The 27,167-nt window shown below is 36.0% G+C and overlaps 1 protein-coding gene across 1 annotated transcript in view; it reads right to left on the minus strand.

The window, feature by feature from the left end:
- The window catches only part of LOC111504417 (uncharacterized), a gene marked incomplete at its 3' end in the record, with an annotated part of 38,180 nt that extends 14,047 nt beyond the window's left edge, over window positions 1–24,133 (minus strand). The window contains 2 exon segments of the mRNA XM_074178209.1: window positions 11,271–11,484; window positions 23,811–24,133. Of these exon segments, the coding sequence (XP_074034310.1) occupies window positions 11,271–11,328 (58 nt within the window).
- Window positions 24,134–27,167: the final 3,034 nt, after the last annotated feature.

Here is a 27,167-nt window from a genome sequence, read left to right on the forward strand (position 1 = left end):
CGACCGAAAGTTCGGTTGAGTTTCCACAAAAAAACGGATTTAGGTTTAATTTCGATTTCGGCGGCAACCTGCCGAAACTACGATCGAAACCGAAACTGTATTCGGGTGTTCTCGCGCTGTGATCGGTCATATTCGGCGCGTTGAATTTCATACAAGTGAGTAAGTGACGAAGACATTTCGCCGCGTCCACGTGCTTAATCATGTTGTGACTCACTTTGTGATTTACTTTGTTTCTAAAACAAAACTCATCAATACAGTTTATTGTATGATTTTCACTTTAAGGGTTTTACAAAAACTGCGACACGTGTTTCGCTATACAATATCTTCTTCAAGCATAAACTGAAAGTTACTTCTAAATTGCACCATTTTATACTATAACCAAGTACCTATTCGTTTACCTAAATAATAAATCTACCTGAAGAGGTCAGGTATGAATTCATTAACAATATCCATACATTTTTCGAAAGTATACCTGGAAATATACCTAACTATTTTTACCTGCTAATGAACAGATTCAATAATGGCGAATTATTCAATTCAGTTTGATCGTTCATAAGATGTTGAGAGTTTTTGAATTTGTTTATTTCCATACTCTCCAACAGGTTGAGTTTCAAACCTTTCTTCTGGAAATATTAAATATTAAGTATCTATTGTAATATTAGGTGACAACTCAAATAAGTGCCTGATTTAATGTTAAATATTTCTGAAAAATCATCAATAATATTCAAAAAAGAATATACACATACAAATAATATTTTTTCCTAAATAAGGGGCTGTTATGTTGATTTGTAGATTATCAATAAGTGAAATTGTCGAAGACTGCATAAAGTTGTGATTTGAAAGTAACAAAATAGAGACTGACTTATTATAATAACGTTTTCTTTATTTTTCCCTCAACACATAATCCTTGTAAGGAAGTTTTGGTTTCGGCCGAAACTGAGACCGTTGCCGAAATTCGGTTTCGGTCGTAAAAACCAGTTTCGGTCGGACACTATTGGAAAACAAACACATCAAACAAACATATTTATATGACTTGATCAAAGTAACAAAACAAAATTGAACAATTGAGAGATATTTTCTAACTTATCAAGTTACTCTCACTCTGAACATAAAAATATCACAAATATTTTTCTCTCTTATTATTTTTTGCCAAGAAATTGTTACTAATTTATGTAAATACGGTTAGGAAATCAATAGACATTGCTTCTCTTTGGCACTAGTAATGGTAAATATATAATGGAATGAAATCGAATTGTGATAAAGTACCTATATATTTTCGTTAGGCGTCGCGTGGTCTGTTTGAAATCAATTATTCACCACATTCATGCCATTCGCGGTAGACAGGAAGTGAATAATTATTCTGGAACCTCAATAGTGGTGGTTTGACGCCTATAATACATTAAAAATAATTGAAGGATATAATTATTTTTATGTTTGGGGAGAAGCAAAACAATCAGTCACTTTTCATTATTCACTATAGAATAATGATAATGAAAAACAATCTGAGCAACAACTCAGAACAACTAGAACTTGAGTTAGACGTTTAGATTACATCTTCTATCATTTGTGAGCAAAATTATTATTTTGCAAAATACAAAAACATTTCATCCGTCAATAATATAATAATAATAATAATAGTAATAATAATAATCGTCTTTATTGTTACCCAGCTATAGTTACATACAAATATTTAAATAAATTAGAGAGCTATAGTCTATTTCAAAAGAGTGTAGAGTAATAAATCATGAAGTGTCATAAAATTTGCCTGAATTTCGTTGTCGTCCATGGGCGTAGGCAAATCTTAGGATTATTAAACTTAATAATTAAAGTAAATTAAAAATTACAGACATAGATAATAATAAAAGGCCATTTTTGGGAAGTAATTTGGTCTAAAACTAAGTACCTACATGTATTTAGGTAAGTAAAATTTCTTAAAAAAGATTAAGATTAATTTTAGTGGTTCTTGTAAACTTATTTAATATGCAATTTGGGTTCATATACTTGAGCATGATTTCTCAAAAAAGGGTTAACACTTAGTTCCGAGGTGCCATGTCATTATAATAATCCCTTTTTGACCCTGCCCACCAATCATGCAATACCTATTAAACCCAGGTAATTAAGAAAAAGGGTTTAAATATATTGTAATGGTGTCTTAAACATTCGAGTTATAATAGTAATTGTTACTACACCAATTAAACGTACAGTGATATTGTGATATAGAAATAGTGAAAAAGTTATAAAATGGGGACATTTACTCCAAAGAAAAGAAGTGTAAAAAATTCTCCGCTATCTGTTTGCGAAAAAGTTATAATTTTAAATGTATATGATTGCATAAAACACGATCACCCTAGTTTGTCTGTGCAAGAAAGTGTTGAGCGATGTGCCCGAATGACTGGAATTGGACAGTCCACGATTTTTAAATTATTGCGAGAAAGAAAGATATCAGGCCAGGTAAGTCCATGCAAGAGAAAATCAGGAAGACCAATAAAAATCTTAGATGAAGACACCAAATGTGACATTCGAAGAAAAGTTCATTCGTTTTATTTTAAAAAGGAAATACCCACTCTTGAAAAAATATTTATCGAGATAAGCCAAGATAACGATATTCCTTTGATATCCAGAAAACTTTTATGGAAAACTTTAAAAAGTATGAATTTTGCCTGGGAAAAGCACAATCGAAAGGCACTATTACTGGAAAGTGATGAAATTGTTTGCTGGAGACGAAAATATTTGACAACTATAAAGCAGTACCGCAGAGAGCAAAAGAAAATTTTTTATCTTGATGAGACGTGGATAAACGAAGGTTATATAGTCAAAAAAATGTGGCAAGATAAAAATATAGTTCTCGCCAAGCTTTCATAGAAGGCCTTTCGACGGGTATTAAAGTGCCTTCGGGAAAAGGGAAGAGGCTTATAATTGCTCACATTGGAAGCGAAGACGGATTTTTAAAAGAAGGTTTGTTAAGCTTTGAGTCGTGCCGGACGGGAGATTATCATGAGGACATGAATTCGGATGTCTTCGAAGACTACTTCGGGGAAATGTTAAAATTTCTTTCAGCTGATTCGGTCGTGGTTATGGATAATGCAAGCTACCATTCAAGGCGCTTAGAGAAGGTACCAACTTCAGCTTGGAGAAAGCAAGAAATTATTAACTGGCTGTCAAATAAAGGTATTCAGTTTGAGACGAATTCAGTAAAGAAGGAACTACTAGCCATAGTAAAACAACATAAATCTCGCTTCATGAAATATGCCGTAGAAGATGTAGCAGAAAAGTATAAAGTAACTGTGCTGCGTCTACCGCCATATCATTGCGAATTAAATCCTATAGAACTTATATGGGCACAAGTTAAAGGATATGTTGCAAGGCACAATACCACATTTAAAATGAAAGATGTCAAGGTATTGTTTGATCAAGCCATTATGGAAATCACATCAGAAAACTGGCAAAAAGCAATCCAGCATGTTTTAAAAGAGGAAGATAAAATGTGGGAACTGGACAACTTGGTCGATCAGGTGGTTGACCCTATAATTATAACACCAGGGGATGATGACAGTTCTTCGGATGAAGACTATACTGATGTAGAATAATTTAATTGAATTGTAAATATACTGTAGCGGGATAAGCAATCTGAACAGAGACCAGTGTATCAGTGACAGTGACACTTTTGCTTAGGTTAGGGTTTAGAATTAAGGGTAGTCTGAATAATTATTTTCTCGGAAGGTTCTCGAAAATTGTACCTAGTAATCTCTAGAACATTCAATTAGGGTATAAATAGAGTGTTGTTAAACGTTAAGGGAAGTTCACAGTTTTAGTATTGTTCAAGTGTCAAATTGTAATAACGTATCCAGTAAAGTTCTTGTCGTTTTTGTGAATAAATTGATTTAAAGTCCCCACAAGTGTTTCAATACGTAAAGTTCGTTCGTGTGTGTTTGTGAGTATTTCCCGATTTCGGTTCGTATATATTTTATTGTTACATTTTATATTTTTTTAATAACACTGTTCTGCTGTATTAAATTTTTATTTCCTTTAATATAATTTTTATGAATGCATATTCTTTTGGCAATTATCCCACTAGCGCGCCTCTGGCTCAGTATTTATCCGTCGATAACAATGGACAAATCCCTTAAAACAGGGTGATACCTACCTGCTCTTTATGAAACGACATAATTTTGCAATGCGGACTAGGGAAGTGACAGAATTTATTGACGGATCACCCTGTAGCGCTTTTGAATACTTAATGAGATTTTATTACTCTACACTCTTTTGAAATAGACTATAGTTGCTGACATAACAAAAGGCCAAGTTCAAAGGCCAAGTAGCACAAGTGCTACTGAGTTGTTCTTGACAAAGTATTTCACGTTGTCTTGATGTTTTCAGTCTATGAATCAGGGTCAGATTTATGCATACTGATGTGAAAATGTATAGACTATAATGATGTTACGTTTTCCCCATGTGTTCGACTATAATTGATCACACTATACAAATGCACTTAAATTCATTTCACTACTACACTGCCAATAAAACACAAAAACTCTAACAGAATTTGAGACTAATACTCAAATGTCTATCGTACACTTCATACCGCACTCTCAACTAGATTGGCCTACTCTGCTTGTTAGTGGTACTTATATATCCGAATGTATGGAGAAGCAAAAGCTGAGTTTAGCGCGCCCTTGACCAAATCACAATGGATCGACAAAGACCAGCGTTATTTTTTTCAGGGGACAATTCACAACGATAACAATGTATGTTATTGTTATGAATAAAAAATCTATACCACCCTCTGTAAATTTTGTTACTACTACAGAGCATCATCACAAAATAAAGAAATGCAGAGAGAAAGGTTAGACAAGATGAACAAAATCAGAGAGACATGAATCGGTACACCAATTCGTAATGATATAAAATGTTCTTATATCCAATATAAGGGAGTATAAGCACCAAAGGCACCAATCACAAGAGGTAAGATTTCAATCTCGCTGAAGTGCCAAGCAGCAGGTTGAGAACTATCCACAAGTGAGTGGGGGTGAGTGAGAGAGATTCCAGTTTCTGCACATAGTAACCGTGAGGACTTCTAACACCGTTGAGAACATAGCGGCCCAGGTTTTGAATTATTTTCGCATCAAATTTTGACATATTTGTTGTTACTTCATTTGTTTTCAAAGCTTTCTTGGTTTGGTATTGCTTAGAATGATTTACATTTCAAATATTTCCCAAATTCGGATATATCTTACCAGGAGTGCATTTTACGTATAGGACATTCTTCATGAATTTGATATCTTTTTTTTCGTAGTATCCAAAAATAATAGAATAGTGTATGGTTTCCATTTGAAAAAATCGTGTTTCATCAGTTTAATCGATGTTATGTTTTAGGTGGAAATTTCGACCACCCTGTAAATTATTTTTGAAAATTCGATGGATATGTTCATGACTTGATGCTTGAGGTATGATTCTGTGAAATTTCACATTTGCAACTGTTACTGTCTATGAGTTATGATTTTTTCGGAGTGGTGCTGTAACTGTCAAATTTTTCAGAAAAAAAATAATATCTCGAAAACTAACAAATTTGGATGTAGGCATTGTTATACAAAGTGGGCCTGAAATGTGCTGGGGAATTCAAAAATGTAATAAAATAAATATATATATATATATATATATATATATATATATATATATATATATATATATATATATATATATATTCTCGCGGATAGGACTATGCTGAACTGGTTTTTCCGGGTATTTGATCCGTGTATGTGATATTATCTCTAATTTCACCGACGTTTCGACAAAATCTCATTTGTCATTATCTAGGCGAATACCATTTTACCAGTATAGTAGGAAGTGAGTCGAGCAGGGTCAACTGACTTGCGAACACGTAACAGCACACCTAGATAATGACAAATGAGATTTTGTCGAAACGTTGGTGAAATTGAAGATAATATCACATACACATTTTATTCGGTACTTTGATGAGCTGTCGCGAATGATAGGAAGCGTTCTCAAGAACTATTACACTATTCGCATCCAAATTTAGGATCAATATGTTTTCAAACCATTCCTCGACAGTCAACATTGCAGTCCTCGAGTTTTTTTCCACATAATTTCAAAGAATTCGAAACCCATCCTTTACTTCCTCCGCAATGCACGATGATTAGTCGCGATCCTTTGTTTGCAGGCATATTAGGCGTACACATTTGTGAACCATCAGTACACCCTTTCGTACCTGTGTCGTGTCATAGCAAGTTTCATCCAAATAGAAAATTTTCCGTTGTTCTTGTCTATATTTGGAGTAATTTGTTCTAAGTATTTGTTGAACAATTCCACTATTCTTCTGCTTTCCGTAACTGTTTGATATTTGTTTATTATTTCAAATCCAAATCCTAATTTTTTATCCGATTCTGAAGAGTTTTGTCACAGCAGCTCACGTTATGGCCGAAAGTATTCAATTCCTTCCTTATGATTTCAGTTGTAGAAATCCCATTGCTTTTGTAACAGTCGTATATTGTTTTTTCAATGATTTTATTAGATGAACATCTGAAGGTTTCGGAAATCCTATATCACGTCGCGTCTTACGTTAGGTTTGTTTTTGACTATTTTACGTACAGTTGAGAACGGAATTTCGGTCTTATCTGATGTTGCTTGTAATAGTTTATTTTCCTCGAAACCAAACTTGAGATGTAGATTCTTATATACATTGAAACATTCTCTCTGTGTTTCAATATTCAAATGCATCCGAGTCTCATTCACTAGTATCTCTTTTCTGCATTGTTCACCATCGCTATTGAAATTACTACACTGGAAAAAGTCTGCGTTGTTATCACACTCGTTATTACTTGTCCAAGGAAGACACAGATAACAAAAATTTTTATTAATTATAACTGCACCGATATCGAATTTCAACATTCAAATCGCGATTAGTCAGTTCCTGAACTGAACACGACGGCGATAACCATCCCCGCATTCCCCGATTTCTATTCGTCACCGTAACATAACTTCAAATTTAATTTTATGACTCTTCAGCCAATCATAAAACTCAATCTACAGTCCACGTGGACTAGTTCGCTGCCGGTTCATTTCTATGTATTGGGTTTTTTGGCCTTTGAGAGTGCGGACAAATTTAGGAGTGCACAGTATGGTTTACTTCGACTATACTCAGTGTGTATCTATTTTTTTTTTCGGGTTTGAAGGTCGTCGATTTTTGGATTTTTTTCCTGTCGTTTTGCTGGCGCGAGTGGCTGGCTTCTTAAGGCTTCTTCTTAAGGTTATACATACTGGGAAAGTGACACTGAAAACCTCGGTCGCGAAAGCATTCACCATTCAACCCGATTCTAATTGATTTCGTCTAATTCACAACAGACAGTTGCAAGGATAATTAATCTAATGTATATAAATGAATAATTTCATATTAGTATTAGAAAGAGCAAAATCCGGTCTATTAGGCGTTGGTTGAAAGGCCTAGTGGTACCATCTTCATCTTCATCTTCAATAAAAATGATTTTTTGTAATTAGTTATCAGCCACGACACACACCTTCTTCCTCGCAGTCAACGCGCATACCGCTAATGATGTCTGCTGTAGTCACAGACGAAACGTTTGATACATGTTCAGGTAGTAGAAGGGTATTCTTTGCTGACCAGTTAATTTCTATACGGAATCTTCTGAAGATCCCCTGAATGGCATTTTCGTAAAATGAGATGTCATCGCCTTCACTCACCCAGGTTTGTTCTTCAAGGACAACTTTTCTGGAAGCATTACACCAACCAAGTGACTTGGTCGAGGTGGCACTCAACTCTAGTTGTGCTTCTCGATCGTTCTAGGTGTTGCGTTGCTTCGGAAATATTCCTGTCGGCTTTCGAAGACTTCTATTGGGATATATAAGCACTATGATTAGGCAGAGGAGGCGAGTCTAGTTGAAAGTGCGGTACAGAGTGAGGTATTGAGGTTATAGATATTTGAATATCAGTCTGAAGTTCAGTTGGAGTTTGTGTGTGGTATTGGCAGTGTAGTGATGAAATAAAGTTGAATTGAATTATATAGTGTGGTTGATTATTGTCGAACCCACGGTGAAAACCTAACAATACCATCACCAGTTCAACATAGAGCGGAAAAGCTTTTTATTGTTTATATTCACGCCTGAGAAAAGATTCGGTAATTTATTCATCATTGAATAGAACTGGCCGATACTTGATCAAAATCCATATTAAAAAACTAATCAATACAGTTTATTTATTTAATTTATCAATTTGTATTATACCAGGTGATATTTGATGAATTAACAGTAATCTCAGAACAATGACACCTGTTGACACATGTTGTAATCAAGTCCTGTGTATACCAATCTAGTGTTGCTAATGTATTTCAGCGACACACCGCATCTTCATATATCAAGTGTTTCAGAGAGTGCGTTGGCTCATTAGAGACAATGTAATTTGAAAACGACCGTCTCTAGGCATAATGTGCATTAATCTGAAAAGTATGTCCGTCTGCATCGGGACTTGAAATGTTCAACATGAAAGTAGATTCATAATACTCGTGATTCACTTAAATATTTACATTACGTTAGGTTAGGTTAGGTCTAAAGTGGGTGTGTCTATTTGACCCTCCACGGCATTCTGCAAGGGTTTATTGTGGCTCACACCTATTCACACTCGACCAAATAAACGAAGCCGATTAGTTTGTATGGTGGGTGGTCTTTTAGGTCAGATGGTAAGAGTACGACTCTGCCGAACTCTAAAAACCTGACTCGGTCCTCAGCGGGGCAGGCACAATGTATGTGCTCTGCTGTTTCATTATTTTCCAAATAGAGGCGACACACACTGTCTTCCGGCATTTCAAATTTCTGCATATGATGATTCAAGTGACAGTGACCTGTAAGAAGGCCTGTTAGACATCAAAGTTCATCCCTACTGTAGTCCAACAACTGTTTGGTATGAAGCTTCAAAGGATTAATAAAGGCCTTGAAATGAGCCAATCCTGGAAGGATCTGCCAGAAGTCCATAAATCTTCTTGCCATCCAGGTGTTCAATCTTAGTTTGGCAAAGCCTAAAGTGATGTCAATGACAGGTTCTGGTCCGATAAAGCTGCTTGCCGTACCCTCCTCTGCAAGGGAATCAACAGCCTCATTGCCTTCCAGGCCAGTATGGCGTGGAATCCTGATCAGAGAAAATCTGTTAAGTCTTCCTATCAGGGAGACTCGTTTTTGGCAATTTGCTACTAATTTAGACGTTGCTCTGTAGGAGCCAAGAGCTTCCAACGCCGCTTGACTATCCGAGAATATTTTTATTGGCTTGTGTATGAGGTTGGATTCTTCCAATCTCTACGCACACAATTTAATAGCGTAAATTTCTGCTTGAAATACAGTCGCATAGGTTCCTAGGCAGGTTGATGTTTCTGTCCTAGATCTGCGACTGAAAACACCTGCACCAGAATCGGAAGGTGTTTTTAATCCATCTGTGAACCAACAACTATCTGCTCTTGATATTTCCTTATTCCAGATGATCCAGTCTTCTCTACTCGGGAACGGTACTTTATAAGTAGTTCGTAGTTAACAGTTGGAGGCATAAAGTCAGAGGTCATTTCCAAGATGCTGTGACTTCCAGTTTCAACAACTGTTATACTCCGCATTAAATCGATTTGAAAAATTAGCAATATGCACAAGTCTATATGCAGTCCATATAGCCTCTCTCTTCAGAAAAATGTGGAGAGGAGGTAGATCTAGAAGGATATCCATTGCCGCTGATGGCGAGGGACTGATGGTACCACTTATGGCCAGACAAGCCTGTGTCTGTAAGCCAGAGAGCTTTGCCTGGGCCGTTTTCTGTAAAGCCTTTGGTCGCCAGGCAATTGCACCATAAGTGATCATTGGTCTGACAATCATCAAATTCAATGGATTTGTTTAGGATCTAAACCCAAAGTTTCACCACAAATCCTTCGACATGTCCATAGGGACAATCTGGCTTTGTGTAAAACTTTTTCCAAGTGAGCGTTCCAGGTGAGTTTTTTATCAAGGACAATGCCAAGATATGTCACCTTCGTTCCAAATGGAATGACCTCTCCATTGAGGGAAAGTGGCGTTAGATCGTCCAATTTTCTCCTTCTGGTGAAGGGGATTATCACAGTTTTGCTGGGGTTGATAGACATCTGCTCGCTCAGGCACCAACTGTGAACAACGTCCATCATGCTTTGGAGGATATCACAAGCTATCCTTCCCGACGTGAACCTTGCCAAGATGACAAGGTCATCTACATAAGCATGCAGATCTACTTTTCTTCAGTCGAGAGCATCAAGCAGACTACCCATCAGGAGCGACCACAGAAGAAGAGATAGTACCTCACCTTGAGGGCAGCCTCTGGTGACCCTGAACCTGATGGCCTCGCCTTAAAGAGTCGTAGTTGCAGTTCTGTTCACCAGCATGGTATAGATCCAGCCAGTTATGGTCGATTATATACCTTTCCTAGCCAGAGACGATCCTATATGTTTAGGTAGTGCATTGTCAAATGCTCCTTCATTATCGAGAAATGCAGCGACCGAAATCTTATTATTATCAAGGGATTGGGAGATTTTCTCTACAAGGTTGTTTGATGCTGTCGATTTGCCGGTTTGATAAGCGTACTGGTGGTTATTCTGGGGGGACGCATATAATGCCACCCTCCTGATGTGTCCCTCCAGTATCCTCTCAAGTCCTCTCAAGTCCAATGTAGGATGTGGGTCTTTCCGACCCACTTTGCTACCAACCAACTGGGTGGTATATAGCTCCACGCCAGCCTAGCTCTATACAATTTCATGAATAACTTAACTATTTTGAAGTCGAGAATTACACCTAAGCATAGAATATGCTTAGGTGTATATGCAATATGCAATTTGACTGAATCCTCAAGAATATAGAAAACAAAACAAAATATATTTTGAGCACATCTAATCACAATATTCCATCCACAACGTTACATGTCATCCAGTTAAGGTATAATTAATAAATGATAACCATTAGTCTTGCTTTTTAATAGTGAATCAACTGCAAGAACATATCATTATATAAGTTTTTTTTCAATTGAAGTAAACTGAAAAATGGTTTCCTTTTCTCTCTGTTGTAAATATTATTGCACAACTTTTCCAATAAAATCTAATTTTCCTTTTTATGAAATCCAAACAATCAATCAAAGAAAAGCTAACAAGATTTCGTAATAAATAAGATTTAATTAACACCACTGTATTTTTCCCGAAAACCCAAACCTCAAATGTAGAGATTAAAGTAATATTTTGGTAACTCACCCCAATGACCTTCTGTAAACAGTATATATACAATAAGCAGAGAAGACAGAAAACTCATTTTTCGTGGAGCTTCCAATTTTCATAACACGTTCAATATCATATGTCCAATTTCCCACTATTCTCCAAGCTCGAGACTCTGCGGCAACCGGAAACTGTCGTATTCACGTAAGATTTCCTCCTAGTTCCTACAGGAAAGATGACACTGTTGATTCACCTGGAACAAAACATGTTATGAGGCAGTTTTCTCAATCATTTCGGCAAGATAATGAATTTCAAGAACTGAATGAAAACAATAATTTTATAATTGTGTTGGAAACAGTCTCGGATTATTACCAATTCACATCCTAGGCCAATTCCTACGAATCGTTTTAAAATACAGTTCAATAATCACACGATGAACAGCGGCTGTTCAGCAAACAATGACTGATGCAAACTTCCATATTCTTTCATTAACGCTTTATATCTTCAAATTTAAATCAAACAAAGTGTTTGTGAGATATTATCGAGTTTTTTATTCGTTTGGAATACATATTTGAAGTTATCATGTGTGGAATATAAAATAGTTCAAATTTCCGCCACGGCTTCTCTAGGTAGAGCGCATCCGAAACGTCCAATTTTCCATCATCAGTAAAGGGCACAAAGAAGATTGGGGGGGTTGAAGTGGTTTAGGGGGGCGATGGCTAATTTAAAAATGTTTTTTTGCTTTTAACACGAACTTTATCGTTCCTTTACAGTTAACACGAGTTTCCCCGTGTAACGCCATCTAGGAGACTAGACAATAACTATTTTCTGTCCGATAGTTGTCAAACTGTACAATAGATGGCGGTAAGCTTCAATGCGAAGCGAAAAGTTTCTAGTCTACATTCTCGAAAGTAGTAGGCCCGCCCGCTTTCCATCACACTGGCGCATAAACCAGGCTCTAGTTGACCGATGACATGGGTTATGTTGGCTTCGAGCACCGCTGTGGTTTGTGGATTATTAGCATACACCTGCAGTATAAGAAAGCCCCACAAGAAAATGTATAACGGGGTCAAGTCGCACGATCTCGGTAACCAGTTCACATCACCTCCAGGTGAGATGACCATGCCCTCAAACTGCTCGTACAGAATATTCAATATGGCATGTTCAATATACTCCTAGTTTAGTCTTTCTGAAAGTGTGCGATAACGCCCCCTCGTGGGCGCTGGAAGCCTATAGGGGGCAGTAAAGGGCACAAAGAAGATTGGGGGGCGTTGAAGTGGTTTAGGGGGCGATGGCTCATTTAAAAATGTTTTTTTGCTTTTAACATGAACTTTACCGTTCCTTTACAGTTAACACGAGTTTCCCCGTGTAACGCCATCTAGGAGACTAGACAATAACTATTTTCTGTCCGATAGTTGTCAAACTGTACAATAGATGGCGGTAAGCTTCAATGCGAAGCGAAAAGTTTCAAGTCTGCATTCTCGAAAGTAGTAGGCCCGCCCGCTGCCTTATACAAAAGCGTGCGCGCCATCCAGCCAGTAATGTCATTGGACGATATTACGAAAATAAGTAAATTTAGTTAGCGACTAGCTTGGTAAACTGCTGTACGTGCGGTGGTGAATACTGTGAGTGGTGTCATCAGCAAGTTTTTAATACTCGATTCTTTACTTCGGCATTTTTGAAGACAAAATTATGTCGGAAACAAAAAAGAAGAAACGGCAGTATAGCGAGGAATATTTAAAATATGGATTTATTGAAAATCCCACAAATCCATCTTTGCCTGTGTGCCTTCTTTGTCAAAAAACATTTTCGAATGAAGCCTCAAGGCTACAAGATCATTTGAATAAATTGCAATCAGATAAAAAAGACAATGGTGTGACTTATTTTCAAGAACTGGAAAAGAAACATTCAGCTCAGCCAACTGTATCAAAACTTTTTTCAGCGGCTTCTAAACAAGACGACGACGGACTCCGAGCTTCCTACATCTCCCTGCTAATTGCTCGAACAGGTAAACTTCACACTATTGGAGGGGATTTAATTTTACCGGCAATAAAAGAAGTAATAACTAATGTACTCCATAAGTCAGCGGCAGATATTATCCGAAAAATTCCTTCGAGCAATAGTTCCATGCAAAGACGAATTGATGAAATGGCTGAAAACATTGAAGAGTCATTGTGCAATCATCTGAAGACTTCTAAATTCTCAATTCAGTTAGATGAGTCCACTTCACCAATCAATGAAGCATAGTTGTTGTCATATGTGAGGTTTATTGAAAATGAGAAAACATATCAAGAACTACCATGCGTCAGAAATTTAGAGACGGATACAAAAGGAGAAACCATAAATAATACAAAGAAAAAATTGTGTGATGAGAAAGAAATTCCACTGAAGAATATTATATCAGCTGCTACAGATGGCGCTCCGGCTATGATAGGACGTCATGATGGGCTGAAGTCGGAAACTGAGGGGTTCATCATGGCTTGCCAGCATGGTATATTCAACAACTTAGTCTACCGCAGTCGCGTGATGGGTATAGAGGTTCCAGACGCAAGGTGCAGGGCCTGCCGCGAGGCCTATGAGACCCTCATGCACTTGCTATCAGCATGTCCAGGATATGCGGTCCCGGCCTATATCCATCGACATAACGCGGCCCTTATAGACACGAGACACCGGTGTTGCCCTACGCTCCGGATGATATTGAATCCGTTGTGGGGAATGACAAGTGCCGAATTTATTGGAACTATTCGTTCCCCACCCTCAGGCTCATACAGGCTGATAATGTAGCCTGATGTAGTTCTTCTCGACCACCAGAGCAAGACGATATTTGTCCTGGAGTTTTCAGCCCTTGCGAGACTAATATCGTCCAAACTTCGAACTCCGCAGACTCTATCCAGACCACTCTGTCAAGATGGTTGTTCCCATTATTGGAGTCCTTGGTGGAATGATGTCCTCTCTACTCTCGAATCTTAAAATCATAACGTCTTGCCGCACTAAGGCAGAAATCTTAGTCGCACAGATGCAAAAGGCTGTCATTTTTGGCTCACTGCGCTTGCTCAAGACATATGCTTCTCAGACCCAATGATCACCTACCCCACAGTGTGGGGAGTGGTCATAGGTCGATAATGCTGGTGCGCCCTCCCAAATGTATCGGGACTTCGGGGGATAGAGCCTGACCAGCGCACACTACGATGAAAAAAGAAATAAGTGTAATCACCAAAAAAATTTGACTACATAATCAACACTAGAATTAATTTATTAAGATGTAAATAAACATGGAATTCCCACTAAAACTAAAGTTGCGCGTGGGATTTGCACAATTAACTTTACAATTTTTTTTTGATATTTTCAATATACAATGGTTTGAACTGGTCTCACTTTGTTAATCTCTATATTGATTCTTAACATTTTGACACTTGTTTCAGATATGAATACGATGAAGTTAACAATACACAAAAACATTAAACAAACAATTTGCGAATTATTAGAATTAAAAAACTATATTGATCCATATAAAAAATTTAATAACATAAGATTCAGAATGTCAGTTAGTCAATGAGAGAGCGAACCAGATCCCGATTCAAGTTAAGAACGTAGTTTCTGATTTTTTTTCAACATTTGACAATAATGTATATTCATTATATTAATTTTTTGTTCAGTGGGCAGCAAATTGAAGACTTTTGAATGGCGACTTCTGAAATTATGTGGCGATGAAACATGTTTTCAATTCAAATAAAATTATCATCACCAACAATTTGAAATGGCAATTGAGTCATCGTTGTCATCGATTCTGAGTAACATTTTTTTATGAAACATTGTGAGGAAGCATACGTCGATTTTTATCAGTATGGCACAAAGATACTCGTTTGTTGATGATGTATTAGCTTTCTGTGACCATAATCCAGATGGCATCAACTCATTCTTAAATAATTTGAATTAAAAATAAATCCACGATACGTTAGAAATGGAAGTTCATAATCAACATACTTCATTCGATGCGATGATCTTGATACGACTGTTATCGGAAGTAATACCGGAAAGACCTCAAAATTTTAAAGTCGAGTGCTATTCTTGAAAATTATTTCCCGAAATTATCCTCAGATGAATGCATTGATATAATAAAAATCATCAATTCTCAAAATGAATCAATTTTTCACACGAGAAATTTCAACAAGAGAATACAATTATTGAAGACAGTATTCAGATATATGAGCAAAGTATACGAATGTCTAAACTGGTAGTAGGTATACAAAGAAAGAAATTCATTGTTGAAACATAGAATAGAATAGAATAGAATAGAATAGAATAGAATAGAATAGAATAGAATAGAATAGAATAGAATAGAATAGAATAGAATAGAATAGAATAGAATAGAATAGAATAGAATAGAATAGAATAGAATAGAATAGAATAGAATAGAATAGAATAGAATAGAATAGAATAGAATAGAATAGAATAGAATAGAATAGAATAGAATAGAATAGAATAGAATAGAATAGAATAGAATAGAATAGAATAGAATAGAATAGAATAGAATAGAATAGAATAGAATAGAATAGAATAGAATAGAATAGAATAGAATAGAATAGAATAGAATAGAATAGAATAGAATAGAATAGAATAGAATAGAATAGAATAGAATAGAATAGAATAGAATAGAATAGAATAGAATAGAATAGAATAGAATAGAATAGAATAGAATAGAATAGAATAGAATAGAATAGAATAGTCTATTGGCTACGTGATTCATTTGAACAAATATTTGTAGCAAGTCAAAACACAAAAATGTATAAATATGACGTCATATATACAAATAAAACCATCACAATGCTTGTATAACAGAACAGTGTATATAAAATAATGGAAACAATCAATCAACTAATGTTAAAAATGAGAACAATTGTTACTCACTCAAAGTCACATGAATTATCTATGTTGTATAACATGTATTCATCTGTAGAATAAAAACAGTGATTCAAAAAAAACTATTTCAATTTTTGCTTGAAACAGTAGAAACTGAGTTGTTTTATGTGACATGGTAACTTATCATAGAATTTCAAATTCACTGAATTATTTTGTGAGGTGCTCAGTGAGGTGCTCTTGTAGGATATTCATGTTGTTGCGATTGTAAAATGTATTTTGATTTATTTTTATGAATTTCAATCAATGTTTCATATACAAGAGCTGTAGGAAGCGGCATAATTTTGAGATGAATAAAAAGTGGGCAACAATGATCTTTAAAGTTGGCATTAGATATTAGACGTATAACTCTTTTTTGCAATATAAAATTTTTTTTGGAAAGACAAGAATCCCCCCACAACACTATGCTATGGAAGAGTCCGAAGTACGAAGATTTGACCGCTCTGATACCGGCGAAATCCTTCAGTCTACGAATCATAAATATTACACTCGATAATTTCTTGGCCAGTTTGTCAACATGACATGACCAGTTCAATCTGTCGTCTATATGAACCCCCAGTAGCTTAACACTTTGACCTGAGGTTAAATGCATATTTGTGGAAATGATAAGATTTTGATTTTTAGCCTCATTAAGGAGAAGTCTATTTGAAACAAACCAGTTACTTGCAGACTTCATGGTGGCGTTGGCAGAAACACTCAAATCATTAACACTACCGTGACAGTCCACCAAAGTGGTATCATCCGCAAAAAGAAAACATTTTTTATGAAGTATGTGGTAGTATAGATCATTTATATATAGTATAAACATGATTGGTCCCAGTACAGAACCCTGGAACACATCATATTTGACAGATTTCACATTCGATTCAATCCCATGTAATGATACACACATATAGTACCTTAACCTAAGACCGCAGAGCCAGTCCTAGTCAGCCTGGAATCTAATATTACTCCCATACACTAGTGTTCAGCGATTCGAAGAAAAGTCTTGGGGTCATTTCAGGCACGGATATGATCTTTAATAAACACATCTCTAAACTATTATGAAATGCCTTTTGCAGTTTGAAGTTGATCTATACCAATAGAAATATACTAACCAAAAAGAGCAAAATGACCTCATGCGAGTCTCTAGTCTTTTCAAAACACTAACAAACCGCTAACAAATGCATAAGCCTTATAGCAAATTACCTGTCATACCGGTTTCAAGTTATAATGATAGATAATGAGACTTTTTGGGAAATAAAGTTTTTGGCTTTCTACTACTCCATCTGATACAAAAAAAAAGGATGATTGATTACTTCCTTCCTTTCTTTGGAAGATTCTCTCATCCCTTTTTTTTGTTACTTGAGTTTTTTGTTACTTGATTTTTTTGATACAAAAAAAAGGGATGAGATGGAGATGTATCAGATGGAGTAGTAGAAAGCCACAAACTTTCTTTTCCAAAAATGAATCACTCCTAAAAATATAAACCCTTCAATTCAAATAATGAGACTTCACTACCAACTCCAGTCAATACGGGGGTCCCACAAGGATCTATACTGGGACCGTTACTTTTCACGGTCTATACGTCACAGTTTCCTAAGTACATATCATATTGTAAATGTCATTCTTACGCTGAGACTGATACGCAATATGCATGTGGAAAGATAAATGAGGACCTCCAGAGATTACACGAAATTACAAAAAAATATTGTCTTAGCATTAACCCTCTGAAATCAAAGGCCATGCTATTTGGAAAAAATCGGTACGAACTCGGATTCTGGGTCAAATCTCGCTGTAAATTGATGAAAACCCACTACTGTTTAGCGATTTGGAGAAAATACTTGGGGTAATTCCAGACACAGATATCAGGTTTAATAAACACATCTCTAAACTTATGAGAAATGCCTTTTGCAGTTTGAGGTTGATCTATACCAATAAAAATATACTAACCAAAAAGAGCAAAATCACCTCATGCGAGTCACTAGTCTTTTCAAAATTAAATTTTGCTGACTGCATTTACGGTTCTGATATCCTTAGTTAAGAGTCATAGTTACGACCGCACCGGGGGCCGGTTAGGCCCCCCAGACGCACCCTGGCGTTGGATGCGATCGGGTGTGGATGGGTGGATTTTCGGGAAATCCTTGCGGGTACCGCCCCTCACCCCACACCAACAGGATTTTGCAGGGCTTCCTCCCGCTCACCGGAGTTGCCTCCTTACATCTACTTAGTGTGGCTAACCAAGAGACAGGACCATCGGCAGCGTTCGACCGAACGTTCGTACAAGTTAACTAAGATCTTCTTTCGCCAGAGAGTGCTCGCGTCGCACACCTGCCCCCGCCAACCATGCCAAATCAGTTGGGAATATGGTCCCGGAAGTGGCCGGTCGGGGTCCTAAGCTCGGATACTAGTAGCTCCGTCCAACCGGGGTCCGACACCTCAAGCGTCTGCCTTGGTGCCCTCCAAGACTAGACTCGGATACTAGAGCCCGGAAGGACCGCGAGCCCCGACACCTCGAACGCTCGGATCCGTACAGAAGCAGGCGAGGATCATGGAACAGCATAAGCCGTCCAGTGCCTCGGTATGGGGCTGCAATGCACCCATGAATGGATTACCGCATCCCCGTATCCCTTTACCCTCTAGTGGAGCCGCTGCCCCTAAGAGGCCAACGCCAGTTGGAGATGAGGCTCGCTAGCCTCCAGCCGCGAGCGGGCACTCACTTCCCCCCCCCGAACTCATGTTAGGAAAGTTCCCTTTCCAACGTTTGATGAGTAACCGTCGAGGACTCTTTCGAGCATCCTCTACCACACATCATATGTCGAAGATGTCGCGCCCATTACCCGTGTAGGTGCGGGATAGGGCGGTTCATCAACAACTTTTGGGTATACGCCGTGTGGTCTGCACCGCATACCCTTACGTTACCCCGAGGGGCACTCATGTTAGGAAAGTTACCTTTCCAGCGTTGAATGAGTAACCGTCGAGGGCTCTTGCGAGACACCTCTCCCACACATCTAGCTTGAAACCGGCCAACGCTTGTTACCCGCAGATGCGGGATTGGGTGGTTGACCGATAACTTTACTGGGTGAGTGGGTCTGCACCGGGGGACTGTCAAACACCCATAAGAGAGAGACAGTGATCCCCCGCCACTCACCTCGATTTTTTCAAATGATTCATTACTGTGCTGATAATATCAATGTGATTTCAAACAATATAATTATTGTCACCTTTCTGTGTCTAAATGTATTTGCCACATAATACTTAAATATTTCTATTAGGAAAGTTCATTCATTTTTCATCTTAGCATTTGTTTTTTCTTCTTTTTTGTATTATTTACCTATCTAGGGATTCAATTCTATACAGCTCTTCAACCTGAAATCGAAATTTTAAGAGGTGATTATCAAAACCATGTGTTGGAATTGATTTGTAGGTTGAGTGGAAGAGCGCTGCTTCTCAACTCCTGCTGAGAAATCAAGAACTCTACCTTTTGTCAGGCATGTATATTTTGTTTGTTTTTTCTTTTTCGCTTTATCATATGTATAAGTATTTATATGTATATGTTTGTGATTTTCTAGTAATAAAATCGTTTATCATTATCATTATTATTATCCAACGTTTGTTCGAAGGTGGTTGACAATGTTTCGTGGTGTATTTCATGAGTTCGGACTTCCATTGTCTAATATAATATAAATTCATATGAAATCCCTGAAAAGCTAAAAATTAAAAAATATTATTAACAAAAATTTAAAATCTTTTTTAACCTTCCTTGTTTTCCTTGCTTGTCTGTTGTTTGTTTGTTTTCCGTTCAGTTTAACACACTACAATCGAAAATCCGCTAGCACGTTTCTATAAAAAAGATTGATTTCGAATTCGTTATGTACCCCTAATCACTTTTTCCACAGATTCATGATGGCTGTTTGACAAAATCATAAGCCTAATGAAACTGTAAACAATTATTTTCGTTCAGGGGATTACATCATAAGTTTTCCATTTATTTCCATTTTGTTTTTGTCGAAGTGGAATATATTTCAGTGGGTAATTGAAAATGTTTCCAATGTTGTTTTTTAAATTCTGATTTGAAATTTCAATTCAACATCGAATGGTTACACAATGTTTTTCATTAATGCAGAATTAATTAATATTATGAAATATCCACAATTCATTGAGAAGGAAAAAAGGCTGAAAGGAGCGGTAAAATACAGGGTGAGTCAACAAGATTCCCTCGAAACATCAATTTTTTCCGCAGTCATATCAATAAATACTATTTTTCAAAATTATTTTCTCGCATACTGGGTGATACAGCGGAGCGTGGCTAACCAAAGTTATATTTGTTTAAATGGAACACCCAGTATATGAATACGTCATTCGATTCCATATTTTTGTTTTCTAATTTCCATTGCGGCATTGCCAAGTTATTCCTATTTGTAGACAATGTTTTTTTAATTCACCACTCGCATGTCTACAGCAATTGAGTGGATTTTTTCAGAACTAGTTACTTAACATCACTATGATAATTTCGGCAATCTCAACTCTCGAAAACAATATATAGGGTACTCGGTAAAACCTGTCAAGTTCATTTCACTACATTTTTTATCATAGGTATACTATACGAAAAACAGATATCTTACAAATCATACCCAGATTTATTAATTGTTGTAACCACAAAAATAGTTATTTATTATACAAGGGAAAAAAGTATTAGATTTTAGCTCGAGGAAAAAACCGAGAGCTAAAATCTAATATTTTTCCCGTGTATAATACACAATTTTTTTCTGTGACGGGAAAAACGACGATTTAATATTGAAAAAAAATATATTATTACACTATATTGAAGTCAGAAAATTATCGATGTGAAATTTGAATTTTTAAACAGGTAGGCTGTTGTACTTATAGCGTTGCTAGGAAACCAATCAATAGAAAATCAAATATCTGACAATTTATGGGAAAAATATAACCCCTTCAATTCTGTCAATTTGATTCTGTGATTTGATTTAAAAATGAAGAACTTATTGGTTAGTAGTTATTTTGAAAAATGTCTAATTCCGAGTTTTCTCTGACTCCACCGGAGTTAGTAGAAGCAGCGAAAGTAGCATCACAAAAATTATTGCCAGCTAAATCGCGGAAAATTTATGAAACCGCGTATTCAAGATACATGGAATGGAAGATGAAAAAGACATGCAGTTCTTTCTCGGAGACGGTGTTATTGGCTTATTTTTTGGAACTGGCACAGCAACAAAAGCCATCAACAGTGTGGTCGAATTATTCAATGATTAAAAGTATGTTACAATCCAAAAATAATGTAGACATTTCAAAATATTTCAAACTATTCACATTTCTGCAACAAAATGGGAAAGGTTAAACGCCCAAGAAAGCTGCGATATTCACGAGTACACATATTAGTGACTTTTTAAATAGGTAATGCTCCGGATGAAGTTCATTTAATGGCCAAGGTTGTTGTTGTATTTGAGATTGCAGGAGCTTGTCGAATTTGTGAAATCAGCCAAGTAACATTAGATGATATTGAAGATTCTGGAACGTTATCAATTGTGAAACTCAAGCAAACAAAGAATGGTGTAAACAGGAGATTTGTAGTTTCTGAAGAATATATGAAATTTTACCGAATGTACATAGCCCTTCGTCCAGCAGCAGCAAAGGATCGCCGCCTGTTTTATGCATATCGCAATGGAAAATGTATCAATCAGGTTGTGGGTAGCAATGAGTTTTATAAGGTACTTGAAGTAGTGGCTAATTTTCTTCAACTTGAAAATGCCAATTCATATACAGGTCATTCATTTCGAAGATCGTCTGCTACACTTTTAGTTGAATCTGGGGGAGACTTGATGACACTAAAGAAACATGGCGGTTGGAAGTCATCACCGGTCGCTGAAGGGTATGTTTGAATCGGTAGCACGCAGGACAGAAATAGCTAATAAAGTGTTTAGAACGTTTGGCAGTTCTGAAATAACATCCACACCCGATTTGTCTAAAATTAAATTTCTACCTTTACTTATGTGTTACTCACTTTTTTCCCAGGGAAAAAAGTAATTTCATAAAAAGTGACATTTTGTTACCTGTCATCAGAGATGAAATGTCAAACTTTTTTCCTGTCACAATATCATTTACGTTCACTTACTCAAAAGTTTTTCAATATGAACAAAAACGCCTACATTTTTTATCGAATAGAAGAGTCCATTTTCTCCAACCCATAATGCCAGTCTTTTTCAAACGAATTCTCTACACGTTCCAGCATATCCTCTAGAATTTGCTTAAAAGCTCTAGTAATTCTTCGTTTCATGTCCTCTATCTATATTGGAGGAGTTTGGTAGACAATCCATCTGATATATCCCCTTAAAAAAATACATTGTGGTCAGGTCAGGATTGTGGAAGGTAACAAATACCCAAAAAAGGTCGATATTACTAAAACTTGGTTTCATTTGTAAAATATCAGTTTTTCGTATAGTACACCTCTAATGAGAAATGAAGTGGAATGTTGAAACATTTCATACAAATGAAAAAATACGGAGTGTTCCATTTGAAAAAATTAATTATGTCTATTTGAAAATGAATGAAACTGGACTGGTTTTACCGAGCACTCTATATATTGTTCCCGAAAGGTGAGATTTCTGAAATCATCATAGTGATGTTGACTAACTATACCTTAGAAAAATCCACTAAATTGCTGTAGACATGCGGGTGGTGAATTAAAAAAATATTGTCTGCAAAATAGTTTTTATTCTGGAATAACTTGGCAACGCCGCAATGGAAATTCGAAAATAAAAAATCCTTAGAGAGCTAAGATAATATGGAATCAAATGATGCATTCATATACTGGGTGTTCCATTTAAAAAAGTATAACTTTGGTTTGCCCTGCTCAACTGAATCACCCAGTATGCGAGAAAATAATGTTCAAAGATAGTATTTATCGACATGACTGCAAAAAAAGTTGAGCATTCCGAAAAATTGTTTCGTCTAATAGCAATGGACCAAGGGAATCTTATTGACTAGCCCTGTATAAACATTGAATTACACGAAAGAAAAAATACACACTCTTATGTGAACACTGAATCATACAAAAACCACTTTTCTCTATTCAGTTTGTATTCAAAACATTCGTTATGGAATTGAATAAGATATCATTCTCAGGATCGCTACACAATATAGTATATGAAAGAGGTGAAATGAACGATGTCATCCTCAATGGTGGACAATGTGAACATCTTGTTCAAATTGAAAGTGGTAAATTTCCAAGATAATAAATGTTGGAAAAGAAAGGAATAGAAAGCCGAAACCTTTCATGTTCCAAAAATTACTCTCTCCAAAAAATATACCCCTTTCAATTTGAATTCCTACGGCAAGGATTGAATCGAGTTAAATTCAAATTACAATTAAATTTACTCACATATTTCATGAATATAATTGACTATTGTTCTACAAATTTACTATTTGTACATACAATCTCTGAATGTTATAAATTAACAATATATGAGTATTCAAATGATAAATATTTTATACAAATCGGACGTTAATTGAAAATTAGCATTAGTTCATTAGCATTTTCCTCAAGAGTATCAGCATTACATATTTCATACAGATTGTCAGAAAAAAAGTTTTTTCATCCGAGTAAAAATTCATAAAATATGAAATATGATTAAATCACGCTTTGAAATTAAATAAAAAATTACTCACATCTTTCATATGTATATTCAAAGGTTGTCCTACAATTATGCTCTTCATTACCATGTACTAGCTGAATATTTCTTTATGAATAATTATTAATATTTATAGTTTGTGTGAGAGTCCAATAACAATATATTATTTTGTGAACTGAATGTCAAAATTATTATTCTCGATTTCGGAAACGAACTCGTTCATCCAACAATACACAATATTTTCCTCACGTTAGTCTTTTCTCAACAACAAAAACAAGTAGAAACGTCAATTAAACTTCAGCGCCGAAGTCTCGTTTTCCACCGAACAAATTTAGCAACGGTCGATTCCTCATCGGCAGTATCTCGATGTGAACTGGAGAATCCGTAGTTGGGGATTTTGTGATTCATGGAGTTGCCATGAAAATTGAAACTTCGGAAGTTCATGCGCACCTCTCGAATTTTCATGAGCATCACCATGCCAGAGAATAGCTAACTCACATTTGAATTTTTTATAAGATAATCTTGTTGAAATATTAATTTCATCCCCATCCAGTTCGATGTGTGAAATAGTTTAGGTGCTGAAGGGCTTAATTTCGGTAGAATGCAATTATTGTATTCGGAGTGAAAAATATTATCATAAACTCCTCAACAAGTATGATATCTCAAAATCACATAGCTCACTTCGAAAAAGAGGAGGAATTTGAAAAACAACCAAGTAACTTTAGTAATCAATAGCTATTTTAATTGTGTAAAAGCCAAATGGAATAAGTTCATTATTTCGGTTACTGTACATATTTAAAAAAATCCTGAAACACGTCAAATGTAAATTATAATTTGACATTCTTCAACGTCAAAATTCTACCCCAACCTTCAATCCCCTTCGAATGACAGGTATAACCCCCAATTTTTTAAATGGCAAGTATAGGTTTGTGATATATCATTTGAAAAGTCTCTTCATTCTCTTTTCAAAAATGTTATCGCTATCAGGTTTATTACAACAATCAAGATAAAATAAATTAAAACCATATGGGTATCGAAATTCCATAAAATACACTCAAAAACTAAAATATAATGCAAAACGTAATGAAATGCAGAATACGAAGAAGAACTATGGATGTTAACGAAGTAGATGTTCAAAATGTTTACTGCAAACGTCTTGGCAACATCCTAATCTCAAATAAGACAGTCTCATAACACTACTTAATAATCAGGCGTGACCGACCTAATCGCAAGCGTTATACGTTCCTTTAGGTCATTTTAATCTGAAGGTTTAGTTTGTACACATTGTTCTCTACATATCCCCATGAAAAAGAATCTAATGATGAAAGATCAGGTGATCGCACTGGCCATTCAATCGATCGTCGCCTCCTTATCCAGCGATTAGGAAATGTTGTATCGAGGTATTGCCGGACATTAACTTGGTAATGTGGTGGTGCACCATCCTGAAACCATATCGTATTCACTGGAACTGGGTGGGTTTCCTGGATCAGGATATAAATTTGATTAACTCGGAATGACATCATTTTGAATTAGTGCCAAATAATTATCACCATTCAAGTTGCCCTCAATGAAAAAGAGAACAATGATATAATTTCCTACAATCCGTGCCCAAACATTAACCTTTTGAGGGTATTGCTTGTGTTCTTCTCTCATCAAGTGAGGATTTTTTTCCGTTGACCAGTAGCGGCAATTTTGCCGATTGGCATGACCATTAAAAGACAAAGTAAGCTCATCAGAAAACATAACGTCTTGTAATTGGCTGATATTGTTATCCAACATGTCCACCATTTGCCCTCAAAAATAAGTTATTATATCAAAATCGTCTTCCACGAGCTCCTCAGTAAGTATCATTTTTTTTGGGATGCATTTTATTTTCTTTCAATATGTTTACTGTCGATGTATGGCTAATATTGAAAATAGCGGATGCCTGTCTACTCGATGTATGTGGGTTTTCCTCAAACTCAAGCATCACATCTAATTTGAGTTCATTATTCACTGCATTGGCAGCTGCTTTTTTTATCTGCCCCACATGACTAAGCTCGTGAAACTGCTTCTCTATTTTGCTTATTGTTCCGTGAGATATGGGCGGTAAATTAGTAATAAATGTAGTAAATGAAAAAGACGAGATACTTCCTGTTGTGAAACTGTTATTTTATGCATTTCCGTTAAACTAACCATTTATCAGACTTGAAGTTAACGAACTTTAAACCTAAATTAAAATACTGACAACTAATGTTGTAAAACATACAAAACAAGTTGACAAGGCGTTTTAAACTAACGTTGCCAAGGACATTATTTACATTTTTTCAAGGATACCATATAAAAAAACTTTGCTATTGCCTAATAGCTATGCTATAGCCTAATTTCTTACTATCTTTACCTCAAAATGGAATAAGTTTTGAGTATATTGCAATAAGTTTTGAGTGTATTTTATCGAATTTCGGTAACACATGATTTTAATGTATTTTATCTTGATTGTTGCAATAAACTTGAAAGCGATATCATTTCTGAATAGAGAATAAAGAGACCTTCCAAACGACAAGCTTATACTTTCCTTTCGAAAAATTGGGGTTTGTACCTGTCATTCGACGGGGGTTGAAGATAGGGGTAGCAGTTTTCCGTTGAAGCATGTTGAATTATAATTTTAAGTTGAAATGTTTCCGGATTTTGTTAAAATATATACCGTAACCGTAATAATGAATTTATTCCATTTGGCTTTTACACACTGTATATTAATTCATTTCCCATGAGAGAATATTGAATTGGGATAGTCAAAAACACGTACAATGTAGATCAAACAAGTTCACATTGAGAGCTTTAGAATTCAAAAACTTGCCATTAAGATTTCTAAACATATTAGAAATATTGATAACAATATCTTTATGAGACATTTTTTTAAAGAACCATGTGTTGAATAAAGACATCCTGTAACAAGACATTTTTGAGTTGGTTTTTGAGAGTCAATAACGAATAACAATTTCTCAACAATCTAGTAAGAGAGCAGATATGTACTCTATTTTTACAGATTGGTAAATGGAAGTGATTTTGAGAACGAGTATTCACTTGATGTACATCAAGTCTATTCTTAAAAATATAAAGACACAATTCAGAAATATATAAGGATGGAAGTGTTAAGATTTCATATCTGCTGAAAAAACTTTCATAGCTCTCGGTACTAGATGCATTCATGATGCACCTCCTGAGACGTGGTTGACAATTCCCAGAATCTAAAACCACAACGCATATGACTCTCCACTTTCCCGTAGTGAACCATCAGCAATTGAGAATATGTGAGTACCGTTCTCAAATTTTTCAGAAGATCGCACTACGAATGGAGCACTGATATCAAACTCAAACAATGTACTTTCCAATCTAGATGTTCATCAATACACAT

Source organism: Leptinotarsa decemlineata, unplaced genomic scaffold, assembly GCF_025532065.1.
Source record: "Leptinotarsa decemlineata unplaced genomic scaffold, Ldec_3_MD MMD2_tig00003736_RagTag_RagTag, whole genome shotgun sequence".
Lineage (NCBI taxonomy): Eukaryota > Metazoa > Arthropoda > Insecta > Coleoptera > Chrysomelidae > Leptinotarsa > Leptinotarsa decemlineata.